We start from the raw sequence: 12,566 nt of genomic DNA, 5'->3' as shown, positions 1-12,566 counted from the left end.
GGCCTTCCTCCTGGCCTCTCCCGTTGCCCACTGCCGGGGCAGGAATGACGGGTAGGCCCAGCCCTCCCCATCCCCCCAGCAGCTCCAGCGTTCCTGTTTCATGTCCCAGACTTTCCACTGTAGTTTTCATCTGAGTCTGATTTGCTGCTGCTGATCTAAAAATACTAATAATGACGAAGAGGTTCGAAAACCTCTAGTCTATCACTTGCATAGGGGCAGTTAGGCAGAACTGGGAAGGGGAGGGTGTTTTGGGGTGGGGCGACGAGGAGGTGGGGTCGGTGGGGTTTGGGTGCTGGAGAGAGGAGGGCCCAGGGTCTGGCTGACTCAGGACTGACCCAAAGGTCGCTCCGGCCCCCACACGGCCCTTGGCCCAGCCCGGCCCTTGCAAAGAGGAAGTGCTTTTCCCGCCCGCAAGCCCCGGGCCTGTTGCCTCTGCGTGCAGACGGCAGGCGTGTGCATTTCCGGTCCCTGGTTCTCCCCTCACCACCTGCCCGCCCCGGCACTACCCACTGCCCAGCTGGGCTGCGTGGCTCTTTGAGAGTCTGAGTTCAGATGCCTTCCTGAGGGAGGCAGGCTGTGGGACCCCAAGCCTGCGCCCTTGCGTCTGGCCCCGCGGGTCAGGCGGGGCTGTGGTGCGGGCCGGGGGGTGGTGGGAGGCATGGGCCTGGCAGAGGAGGCTGCACACGTGCAGCGGGTGGCCCCACCGGCCAGAGGTGATCCGAGGGTGCGGAGAGGCGGCGCTTTAGGCCCGCCGCACGCAGGAGGGACTGGAGTGTGGGTGCCAGGCTCTAGTCGGGGGGGCCTCCGAGGGAGGGGCAGGAGGGGGTCCAAAGGCGCCCCGGGAGGGGCATTAATTAGTAACCGGCTGCAGGTTTGGCTATTGCCAGACGCACCTTTCTGGGTTGATTATTGAACCAGCGGGAGTCGAACGGATTAATAGCTAACTGGTTGGACGTGGAGGTGGTGCGTGGCCACCTCCTGGCTGGGAGAGGGCAGGGAGAGGGTGGGGGGCTCCCACCCTGCCTGCGCCTCTGCTGCTGGGAAGTGTGGGGGCCGCACCTGCACGCACACCCCCACCCCCAACTGCCTGCCGGGGTCCCTCTGTCTCCCTGCTCCAGTTCCCTGCGTAGGGTCTCCCAGGCCCAGCGCTGCTCCGTCAGATGGGGTATCCGCGGCCGCACATGGGGGTGTGCAGACAACCCTGAGCACAGGGCTGGGCCCGCAGCCAGTGCCCAGTCAGAGAGGCCATAGCACAGACGTCTTCTCCGACAGAACCCTGGGGAGCCTGTGATTGTGGGTCCCCTCTGTTCAGCTGGCCCTTTACAAAACGATTGCTTAGGAATGTGCTGACCGTGGGCTCTGGGGTGTGGGGCCCGGTCACAGGAGTGGGGAGGGCAGGGTGTGGGGCAGGGACTCCAAGGGCTCCGAGGCGGTGGGCATCACAGGACAGGCCGTGGAGAGCAGCTCTCCGCCCAGAGTAGGGTGTCCTGGGTCCAGCCAGGAAGGTGCCAGAACCCAGGGCAAGCGTGACAGGACGGGTGCGGGCCTGGCCCCGTGAGGAGGCCTGACCGGGCGGCTGGCCCCTGCTGCAGGCTTCACTGGCCAGAACTGTGAGGAAAACATTGACGACTGTCCGGGGAACAGCTGCAAGAACGGAGGCGCCTGTGTGGACGGCGTGAACACCTACAACTGCCGCTGCCCCCCGGAGTGGACAGGTGCGTGCAGCGGGAGGCTCGGGCGGGCACCTCTGCTGCTGGAGTCTGTCCCCGTGGGGGGCAGGCAGGAGGGAGCTGAGATCTGGGGGCGGGAAGGATGCTGTGACCTGCAGCTGACCGCCCCCCCGGCAGGGTCGGAGGCCCCCCAGCCCCATGGAGCAGCACAGACGTGGGCGGCACCAGCCCGTCTGTGTGGGCCATTTGCAGCCTGGCCCCGGGCTGGCCTGGCCACAATCAGGTCCCCAGTTTGAGTCCAGCTTGCTGGCCAGGACACAGGGATTCTGGCCAGCAGGATGCAGGCCCTGCCCACAGGTGAGCATGGACACGGAGCAGCCAGGCGAGAGCCCCCAGGTGCCAGGGGTGCAGGGGAAAGGCTGACTCTGGCTGGCGGGGCTGGAGGAAGTCAGGAAGACTTCCTGGTGGAGGTGAGGGTCTCAGCTTGGCGGAGGGGGCTGGAGGCACCGACTGTCCCGGCCCCTCGCAGGTCAGTACTGCACAGAGGACGTGGACGAGTGCCAGCTCATGCCCAACGCCTGCCAGAACGGCGGGACCTGCCACAACACCCACGGCGGCTACAACTGCGTGTGCGTCAACGGCTGGACGGGCGAGGACTGCAGCGAGAACATCGACGACTGCGCCAGCGCCTCCTGCTTCCAGGGCGCCACCTGCCACGACCGCGTGGCCTCCTTCTACTGCGAGTGTCCCCACGGCCGCACGGGTGAGCGCCCAGCCTGCCACCGGGCGGAGGGCCCTTTGGCGGTCAGGCCCGGGTGAGGGGCCTCACACAGAAGCTCACACTGCAGCTCTGTGGGGCCCATAAGGGGGGAACCCCAGGAGGGGCCTCCTGGAGTGAAGCGGGCGGCTGTGAGCCTCCTGGAATAGCTCCGGCATCGTAGGGCCCTCCACAGGGTCACTGGCTGTGTCGTGGCAGGGGGGCCCTCCCTGGGGAGCCGGGTGGGAGCGGACACCAGCTGTGGGCAGTCGGCGTTCCCAGCCCGGGGAGGTGGGGGGACAGTGACGCCGCTGATGCCCACCGCCATGCCCAGGTCTGCTGTGCCACCTGAACGACGCCTGCATCAGCAACCCCTGCAACGAGGGCTCCAACTGCGACACCAACCCCGTCAACGGCAAGGCCATCTGCACCTGCCCCTCGGGGTACACGGGGCCGGCCTGCAGCCAGGATGTGGACGAGTGCTCGCTGGGTACGGGCCGCCGGGGTGCTGGGGAACCTGTTGGACGTAGTCCGATGGGGGTAGCGGGTCTGATGGGGAGGCGGGCACAGCCCCAACTGCTCCAGAGGCCAGGGTTCCCAGAGCACCCCTTACCCGTACTGCATCCACCGCCCCCCCCGCCCCCACCAGGCGCCAACCCCTGTGAGCACGCGGGCAAGTGCATCAACACGCTGGGCTCGTTCGAGTGCCAGTGTCTGCAGGGCTACACCGGCCCGCGCTGTGAGATCGACGTCAACGAGTGTGTATCGAACCCGTGTCAGAACGACGCCACTTGTCTGGATCAGATCGGGGAGTTCCAGTGTATCTGCATGCCCGGTACGCGGCCGGCTGCCCGCCTGACCCTGGGGGTGGGGAAGTCGCATCGCCTCTGCCCCCGGCCTCCGTGCCCACCCAGGCCACAGACCCCCCACGGTTATCTGGGGAGACTTGAGCTAGGCTCTGGGGCGCAGCGGAGAGCAGGCCAGCGCTGGGCAGATGGGTCAGCCCTGGGGAGCAGGTGTGGAGAGAATGGGGCATTGCTGACCAGCCCGCTCCTGCCAGGCTACGAGGGCTTGCACTGCGAGGTGAACACGGACGAGTGTGCCAGCAGCCCCTGCCTGCAGAACGGCCGCTGCCTGGACAAGATCAACGAGTTCGTGTGCGAGTGCCCCACTGGTGAGACTGGGCCCCGCTGCCCGCCCTGCCCCTGCGTCAAAGCCGGGTCAGGTCCCCGTGGCGGGAAGGGGGCGTGAGAGCCTCACCTCCGGAGTGTGGGCAGGGGGGTGGGTTGGTTTTCAGCCCCCAGCAGACAAAGCTGGGCCGGGCAGCGTTCCTTGCCCCCACCTCGCTGAGAAGCCCGGGGCCCAGAGACCGTCCTTCCTGCTGTCGTGCCCTGGTGGGAGGAGGGCCGGCCAGCCACGCCCACCTGCGTCTGCCGGCAGCAGTGGATGTGATGGCCAGGAGGGCCTATAGAGCCTGTGGGGGCCCTGAGCCTGTCGCAGGGAACGGCTGGGGGACGCCAGGCCCGGGGAGGTGTTGGGGGTCAGAGCCCTGGACCTCCTGCGATGCAAATCAACTGTCCCAGACACCGAGCTGGGAACCGAATTCTCAGCCCAGCCCGGCTGTAGCCATGGCAACCGTCTTGGGCTGAGCCTCCTCTGAGGGGGCAGGGCGGGAGGGCTAGGACCCCAGGGGTGGGCTCTGAAAGAGGGCGAGGCAAGGATACGGGCGTTTGCCGTTTGCCCAGCCCTGGCCAAAGCACTCCCGGGCGCCCCCTGCCCCCGACCTTGGCCAGCCAGGGCTTGGCTGTGGTGCCGTTGTGCCCCTGGCGTCTGATTGCCGTCCCCTCCCCGGCCACAGGCTTCACCGGGCACTTGTGCCAGTATGACGTGGACGAGTGTGCAAGCACACCCTGCAAGAACGGCGCTAAGTGCCTGGACGGGCCCAACACCTACACCTGCGTGTGCACAGAAGGTGCGGGGCCGTGGCCCCGGGCAGAGCGGAGGGGCAGAAGCAGGCGGTGGGGTCCAGGGGAGGGGGCTGCTCGGAGGCTGAGGCTGGAAAGGTGACCCCTCAGTATGGAGGGGGCCAAGAGCAGGGCACGTCTCTGACCCCAGGCAGTTGCGGGGGGTGCCCCAGACATCCCCAGGCTTCCCTGGCGGGAACAAGAGGACCCCGGGTCTGCTCGATGGTGTCCTGGACAGCCTGGTAACCCAGGGAGCGGCCCCCCGCCCCTGCAGGCTACACGGGGCCCCACTGCGAGGTGGACATCGACGAGTGTGACCCCGACCCCTGCCACTACGGGTCCTGCAAGGACGGCGTGGCCACCTTCACCTGCCTGTGCCAGCCGGGCTACACGGGCCACCACTGTGAGAGCAACATTAACGAGTGCCACAGCCAGCCCTGCCGCCACGGGGGCACCTGCCAGGACCGCGACAACGCCTATCTCTGCTTCTGCCTCAAGGGGACCACAGGTGCCTGGCCCCGGGCAGCTGTGGGGCTGGCGGGGGGCAGCTGCAGATGAGCGAGCAGGAGCGCGTGACCACCTCCGGTCTCCCACCCCCAGGACCCAACTGCGAGATCAACCTGGATGACTGCGCAAGCAACCCTTGCGACTCCGGCACGTGTCTGGACAAGATTGACGGCTACGAGTGTGCCTGTGAGCCAGGCTACACAGGTGAGCCGCCCAGGATTCGGGGGCCTGCAGGGCTCTGCTCTCCCGCCTGCGTCGGGGCCTTGACTTGCAGATCAGGGTCTCAGGACTATGGGGGCCCAGTTCTCGGGCCAGCAGCCTTGGCGGCTGTCGGCAGAGGCTCTGGAAGGGCCGGGGGCGGGGGGTGGGTCTGGCTGACGCTGGGATGGACATCCTTGAACCTGGCATGCTGGGTGAGAAGCAGCCCAGCAGGCTCACAGTGGAGCCAGGCTCCCGGTGCACATGCTGCCCTCTGCCCCGAGCGTGTCCAGCGTGGGCCCTGGGTCCCGGGAGCAGAGCTTGTATCGGTGAGAGTCTGAACCTCGGGAGGGCCTGGGATGGAGCGGGGGGAGGGGGGTGCTCACAGAGAGGGAGACTGAGGCTCCGAGGGCGGGGAGCCCGACCCCTCTCCTGCTCCTGGTGTCTGAGCTGCTGGGACGCCCGCAGGGAGTATGTGTAACATCAACATTGACGAGTGTGCGGACAGCCCTTGCCACAACGGGGGCACCTGCGAGGATGGCATCAACGGCTTCACCTGTCGCTGCCCCGAGGGCTACCACGACCCCACCTGCCTGTCTGAGGTCAACGAGTGCAGCAGCAACCCCTGCATCCATGGGGCCTGCCGCGACAGCCTCAACGGGTGCGTCCTTGGAGCCCCGCCCTGGGGGGGGTGTGGGGGGAGCTGGCAGGTCTTGGGCGGAGCAGACAGGTGCTCCCCAAGGATGGGTCTGCCGTGGGAGCCCTGAAGGGTGCCATGCACGGGCGCTCGCTCGGCTCCTGGTCTGAGCCCAGCACTGCCCTCAGCTCCGAGTATGACCAGGGAACGCGTCTATGCCAAGGCAGCAGACCAGAGGTGAGATCTCTGAGAGTGGAAGGGGTGTCTTGGGTCATGTCTGAGCCCCTTTGGGCCACAGCTCAGTCGGTAAAGAATCAGCCTGTGATGCAGGAGACCCAGGTTCGATTCCTGGGTCGGGAAGATCCCCTGGAGAAGGAAATGGCAATCCACTCCAGGATTCTTGCCTGGGAAATGCCATGGACAGAGGAGCCTGGCGGGCTACAGTCCATGGGGTTGCGAGAGCCGGACACGACTCAGTGACCAAACCACCACTGAGCTTCCGTAAGGAGGCTGCGAAGGTCATCCGAGGCTGAGGCTGGGGGCCGGGGCCTTCTGTCCCACCCTGCCCGCCGAGGACGGGAGAGGGGCTGCAGGGCAAGTTAATCACCAACTGCCAGTGATGTATTCAGTCACGCCTGTGTGAGGAAGCCTCCATAAAAAGGCCAAGTGCGGGAGTTCAGAGAGCTTCCGGGTTGGCGAACAGGTGCTGGGATGGGGTGGGGACCAGCTCTGAGCCCTTCCCCATCCCTGGCCCCGTACGTCTCTTCCGTCGGGCTGTTCCAGGTTTCCCTGCTTATAGTAAACCGTTGATCTAGTAAGTCAAACAGTTTTTCTGAGTTTTGTGAGCCGTTTCTGCAAATTTCAAAGGAAGAGGTCTGGTTCCTGGCTGTTTGGTCAGAAGTAGAGGTGGCAACTTGGGGCTTGGGGTTAGTGTCTGACCTGGGGCCAGTCTAGTGGGTCCCATTCCTCGCTGGGGGGTAGAGGGCAGTCTGCGCTGACTCCAGGCACTTAGGGCCAGGACTGGGTTGCGGGACACCCAGCTGGTGTGGGAACCCCGCCCATACATGTGGTGCCAGAACATTAGAGTGTAGAGAAGCTGACTTTTAGTTTCCGACACCCACTACGTGCCTGGCATTGGCTCTATCTAAATGGGGTGATGGACATGGCAGGGACCACACGCCCTCGTTTTGCACAGAGAGGGTAAGCAGCCTGTTCAGGGTCAAGCAGCAGGTGAACAGTGGATGGTCTCCTGACCACTGCTCTGAACTGGGCACTGTCCCAAACCCTGACCACCGTCTTAGTCGAGGTGGGCTATTTAAAGTCGTTTAAAGGACTCCAAGGGTCAGAGCGGGCCAGTGTCTCCATCTAATCAGGTCGTAGGACGGTGGCAGAGTCTGGGTTGCTCCCAGCCTAGGCCCCGCCCTCTCTGGCTACACCTGAGCCGCCGTGTGGTCGCCTCTGCAGGTACAAGTGTGACTGTGACCCCGGGTGGAGTGGGGCCAACTGTGACGTCAACAACGACGAGTGTGAGTCGAACCCCTGCGTCAACGGGGGCACGTGCAAGGACATGACCAGCGGCTACGTGTGCGCCTGCCGGGAGGGCTTCAGCGGTGAGTGGGACGGTGCAGGCCCTGGGGGCCACGTGGAGCCCGGACACAGGCCAGCTGTCGAGAACCCCGGTGGCTCCTGGACCCGCTGGTGTGGGTTCCCAGGTCCCAGGCTCAGGGCAGGGCTTTTCCTCCACGCCAGGCAGAACTTGGCCATAGCACCGGGGTGACGGCCACACCGACCGCGTTTCCTCTCTCTCCAGGGCCCAACTGCCAGACCAACATCAACGAGTGCGCATCCAACCCGTGTCTGAACCAGGGCACGTGTATCGATGACGTGGCGGGGTACAAATGCAACTGCCTCTTGCCCTACACAGGTATGGGCGGGGCCTGGAGGGCAGGGGCGGGGCCTGTGGTGTGGGCGGGGCCTGGAGGGCAGGGGCGGGGCCTGTGGTGTGGGCGGCTCTGGAGGGCAGGGGCGGGGCCTCGGCAGGTGGCGCAGGTGGCTGAGGTGCAGGGCGGCCTTCCTGGGCTGGCCTTGTCTGCATGCCTCTGCAGGCACCCCAAAGGCCCTGCTCTGTGCTCCGAGCCTCAGGCCTGGCTGCGTTAGGGCCTTGCCCTGCAGGTGTCTTTGCTCATAAAATAACCAGGTGCCTGGGAGAAAATTTGAGCACAAGCAAGTCCCTACTTGGGGGACCTGCCTGGGAGGTGGCCCCCTTGGCGGGGGAGCTGGGCCTGGTCTGTCAGCCTCCCCGCCTGCTGTTCAGGCTGCCCTGGAGGTAGGGGGGCCAGGCTGCCCTCCCCACTGCTGGCCAGGCCTGAGGGAGTCCTTTGATGGCGGGCCCTCTTTGTGTGGGGAAACAAGGAGCCCTGTGTTCCTGCTGAGAGTGGCGGGAGACGGGTCCCTGGCATCTCAGCTGCTGCCATTGGCCCGGCCGGGGGAGGCGGGATGTGGGTCCCCTCCTGAGGAGAGATTTGGCAAGTACTAAAAAATGGAATTCACACACGCTCAGGCCACCAGGCCCCCTGGGGATGGGGCAGGGGGTGCTGCCGTTGGGGATGGTCCTGAGAGGCCCCCATAGGCAGGGGTGGGGCCCATGACTGCGGTTCTCACGACACCGGCGGCCTGTGGTCCGAGCAGTGTTTTCTTTGACTGAAGCTGGGGACCTGGACTTTCTCTCCTCGGCCGGTGAGGAAACGCCCCCCTCCCGGTGGCCGCCCAGGGCACACCCGAGTCCCTTTCGGACACGCTGCCATCGGGGCTGGCGGCCGGCGGGGAGGAGCCGGCCTGTGCTGACCCGCTTCCCGTCCGCCCGCTTCCTGCTTCCCTCTGCACAATTGTCGGAAACCCTGGCGAATTTCCTGCCGGCTGGGGTCACTGTGGAAACCGATAGAATGAAAGGCCCGGGCCGGTCACCCCCGCGGGCCGGGGAGATAATGGGCGGCCGGGAAGATAACGCTTCCTCGCGGGCTCGGGACACAGCCCCGTGGGCCGTAAACAGGAAACCCCGCATTGGGCTCTCAGGGAGGAAAGGTCACCCAGAGTGCCGGGGTCCAGGCAGACTCCCGCTCCCACCCGGGGTCCTGACGCCGTGTCCGGTGCTCCCCTGATAAGCAGCCATGCTGAGGGCTGAGGCTGGCACGTTCCCTGCAGTCACAGCCTTTGCTCAGGGGCCTCCCAAGATGGGCACTAGCCGCCCAAGGCACCGAACCCCTGGAATCAGCTCCCAGGCCACTGGCTCAGTACAGGGCCCTTTGCCACCAGCAGAGCATGAGGCTGGGAGCCAGTCCAGGGCCCCTGTGACGTTGTGTGTGGGGGGGTTGTCAGGCCCGGCCCAGCCCTTGCTCCTGGCACTATCGGGGGCTGGGGCCCAGGCCATTCCCCCAGCCTGTGGGGGCCCAAGTGTTCCCCTGGTTCACATTCAGGCACTCACACAGCCAGGGGCCCGGTGCCCCGCTGTGTGTACCCCCCGCCCCCCACGCAGGGCAACCAGACGTGCTTGGACGGTAGAACCCCCTGTTGATGGTGGCTGCCGTGGCCTCTGTCAGGATGTGCCCAGGGCGTTGACCTCTGGCTGGGGCTCCTGGGGGGCTCACCACCCTGCCTGTCCCTCCCAGGGGCCACGTGTGAGGTGGTGCTGGCCCCATGTGCCCCCGGGCCCTGCAGAAACGGCGGTGAGTGTCGGGAGTCAGAGGACTATGAGAGCTTCTCCTGTGCCTGCCCCGCGGGCTGGCAGGGTGAGTCCGGGGGGTGGGACAAAGGGAGGCTCGGAGAGGCTCGGGGGCCACGGGCTGGCAGGGGGAGTCCGGGGTGGTGGGACAAAGGGAGGCTCGGAGAGGCTCGGGGGCCACGGGCTGGCAGGGTGAGCCCAGGAGGATAGGGTGGGGAGCCTCGGAGAGGCTCGGGGGCCACGGGCTGGCAGGGTGAGCCCAGGAGGATAGGGTGGGGAGCCTCGGAGAGGCTCGGGGGCCACGGGCTGGCAGGGGGAGTCCAGGGGACGCTGGTACTGGGTTGGGAGAGGCTCGGAGAGGCTCAGGGGCCACGGGCTGGCAGGGGGAGTCCAGGGGACGCTGGTACTGGGTTGGGGGAGGCTCGGAGAGGCTCGGGGGCCATGGGCTGGCAGGGTGAGCCCAGGAGGATAGGGTGGGGAGCCTCGGAGAGGCTCGGGGGCCACGGGCTGGCAGGATCAGCCCAGAGGGTGGGGGGACGGGGGTGGGGAGGCTCGGGGGCTTCAGGCGACTCTTGCTAGTGAGCCCCCGTCCTTGGGGGATGAGCCAGTGGGCTGCAGGACCCTCCTAGGCTCGAAGGTCTGTCTCCTGCTTGGCCCAAAGTCAGGGGGCAGCCCTTTGGAGAGCTCCCCCCTCCCCGGACGCCCCCAGAGGGTTGTCCTGTGGCACTGGAGGGCCTGCTCTGGGGGGGCAGGCAGTGCCCCGTGGGTACTGGCCGAGCCAGCGACTCTCGTCCCCTTCCCCAGGGCAGACCTGCGAGATCGACATCAACGAGTGCGTGAAGAGCCCGTGCCGCGCGGGCGCCTCCTGCCAGAACACCAACGGCAGCTACCGCTGCCACTGCCAGGCGGGCTACACAGGGCGCAACTGCGAGACGGACATCGACGACTGCCGGCCCAGTGAGTGGCCGGCCGGCCCCGCCTCTGAGACGCCCAGACCCGTGTCCCCAGGCGGGCGCGGGGCAGGGAGCGTGCCAGGGTCACGTGGGAGGGTGGGCAGGGCAGTACCGGGTGCACGCTTGGCGCTGGCAGCCCTCTCGATCCAGCTGGACCTTTCGGAAGGGGCTGGAGGAAGGGCTGGGGCAGGGCTGGGTGGCTGCTGTCGACCAGCGAGGTGGTCGTGGGCAGTTCCAGGGGCTGTGGTGCCAGGCTGATGGGCCCCCTACTCGTCCATCCTAGCATCTCCCAGCCGGACTCCTGGGCTCCTCTCCCCGGGGCCGCAGCTGCCCCGTCCAGCGTGGCTCTTAACCTAGTTGTCCTGACCCCTGAGGAATGGGGCTCCCACGACCTGCAGTCCAAGAGAGGCCGAGTGCCTCATCTGGCATTACCAGCAGGGCAGGGAGGCCTGTGGCCACGGCCTGTGTGGGTCTCACTGTTAAGCCTGCCCACCCTTATGGCCTGGGGACTGGGAGCTTGTGGGGCAGCATAGACCCCAAGCTCATGATTCGGCCTGCTGGACTGGGCTCCCTGCGGAACACCCCAGGGGCAGTGCCAGGAGCTTGCAGCTTTGGTCGCCCTGGCAGAGGGGTGGTGCCCAGCTCTCAGGCCTGCTCTCCGGTCCCCTCGCAGACCCGTGCCACAACGGGGGCTCCTGCACAGACGGCATCAACACGGCCTTCTGCGACTGCCTGCCCGGCTTCCAGGGCGCCTTCTGCGAGGAGGACATCAACGAGTGCGCCAGCAGCCCCTGCCGCAACGGTGCCAACTGCACCGACTGTGTGGACAGCTACACCTGCACCTGCCCCACGGGCTTCAGTGGCATCCACTGCGAGAACAACACGCCCGACTGCACGGAGAGGTGCGAGGGTCGGCCACGGGGCCACGCGCGGCACCGGCAGACCTGTGTACCCAGCAGATGTCCGCCTGGGGGCGGGCACTTGGTGCCAGTGTGAGACACCGTTCCTCCTGAAAGGGCCGTTGTCCATTCTCCCTTGGGGATTAGAAGCAGGAGCCCTGTGGTTTATCCTCAGGAACTGCTGTTCCTCCTTCCATTAGCCGGGGACCTCGTAACTGGCGTGTGTCCTTATTTGCCTTGGCTGCCAGGAAGCTCGGCGTGGAACGTCACACTTGTCCCCGGTTTCTAGCATTTATCTCCCACGCGGTCTGGTTTCTGCTCATCTTTGTCTTGATCGCGACACACCTGTGTGTGATATGAGGCTCCTCTCAGCACAAGTTCTAAAGAAGGCAGAGAAAGGAGTGTGGTGTGGTGTGAAAGCCTGGGGTTCCCTGGGACTCCTTCTGGCCTCCCCGAGCTCAGCCAGGCTGTTGCCGGCCTGTCCTGGTGCCCAGACCCCTGTGGCCACCCTGATCGGCGGTGAGGGTGCCGGCATGGATGTACCTGCTTGGGCAGGGTCCTGCCCCCAACTCACCACCCCCTTGCTGCCTGCCCACCTCCAGCTCCTGCTTCAACGGCGGTACCTGCGTGGATGGCATCAACTCCTTCACCTGCCTGTGTCCACCTGGCTTCACGGGCAGCTACTGCCAACATGACGTCAACGAGTGTGACTCTCGGCCCTGCCTGCACGGCGGCACCTGCCACGACAGCTACGGCACCTACACGTGCACCTGCCCGCAGGGCTACACGGGCCTCAACTGCCAGGTGAGGGGCCCGGGCACACTGAGCACCCCAGCCGGGTGAGGGGGGGCCCGGGCACACGCCGAGCGCCCCGGCCGGGTGAGGGGGCGCCCCGGCACACGCCAAGCGCCCCGGCCGGGTGAGGGGGCCTGGGCACACGCCGAGCGCCCGGGCCGGGTGAGGGGGCGCCCCGGCACACGCCGAGCGCCCTGGCCGGGTGAGGGGGCCCGGGCACATGCCCAGTGCCTTGGCCGGGTGAGGGGGCCCGGGCACACGCCGAGCACCTCGGCCGCATGCCTGGGCCCCTCGCCTGGATTCCAGCTGGCTCTCCCACCCCTGGGAGCCGAGGAGGGGCCAGATAAGGAGGCAGAGGTGGTGAGCAGGGCGGTTTCCAGCTCAGGCAGCAGAGGCCACAGAGCAAGAACAAGGACCAGCTGTTGGGGGGGAAGGCGGCTGAACGCCAGTGTTTGCATGAAGACTGTG

At 66.6% G+C, this 12,566-nt stretch overlaps 1 protein-coding gene across 1 annotated transcript in view; it reads left to right on the top strand.

Moving 5' to 3' along the window:
* The window catches only part of NOTCH1 (notch 1), a 45,966-nt gene that overhangs the window by 20,570 nt on the left and 12,830 nt on the right, over nucleotides 1-12,566 (top strand). Inside the window, exons 5-19 of the mRNA XM_027556773.1 lie at nucleotides 1,593-1,715; nucleotides 2,200-2,433; nucleotides 2,762-2,917; nucleotides 3,077-3,262; nucleotides 3,488-3,601; nucleotides 4,286-4,399; nucleotides 4,666-4,899; nucleotides 4,992-5,102; nucleotides 5,565-5,757; nucleotides 7,198-7,343; nucleotides 7,544-7,657; nucleotides 9,399-9,518; nucleotides 10,256-10,408; nucleotides 11,078-11,306; nucleotides 11,906-12,107. Of these exons, the coding sequence (XP_027412574.1) occupies nucleotides 1,593-1,715; nucleotides 2,200-2,433; nucleotides 2,762-2,917; nucleotides 3,077-3,262; nucleotides 3,488-3,601; nucleotides 4,286-4,399; nucleotides 4,666-4,899; nucleotides 4,992-5,102; nucleotides 5,565-5,757; nucleotides 7,198-7,343; nucleotides 7,544-7,657; nucleotides 9,399-9,518; nucleotides 10,256-10,408; nucleotides 11,078-11,306; nucleotides 11,906-12,107 (2,429 nt within the window). The remainder of the gene's footprint in view (nucleotides 1-1,592; nucleotides 1,716-2,199; nucleotides 2,434-2,761; nucleotides 2,918-3,076; nucleotides 3,263-3,487; nucleotides 3,602-4,285; nucleotides 4,400-4,665; nucleotides 4,900-4,991; nucleotides 5,103-5,564; nucleotides 5,758-7,197; nucleotides 7,344-7,543; nucleotides 7,658-9,398; nucleotides 9,519-10,255; nucleotides 10,409-11,077; nucleotides 11,307-11,905; nucleotides 12,108-12,566) is intronic.

This window comes from Bos indicus x Bos taurus, chromosome 11 (genome assembly GCF_003369695.1).
Source record: "Bos indicus x Bos taurus breed Angus x Brahman F1 hybrid chromosome 11, Bos_hybrid_MaternalHap_v2.0, whole genome shotgun sequence".
Lineage (NCBI taxonomy): Eukaryota > Metazoa > Chordata > Mammalia > Artiodactyla > Bovidae > Bos > Bos indicus x Bos taurus.
The sequence above is the reverse complement of the archived record's forward strand: the minus strand, read 5'-3'. Positions and strand labels throughout refer to the sequence as shown.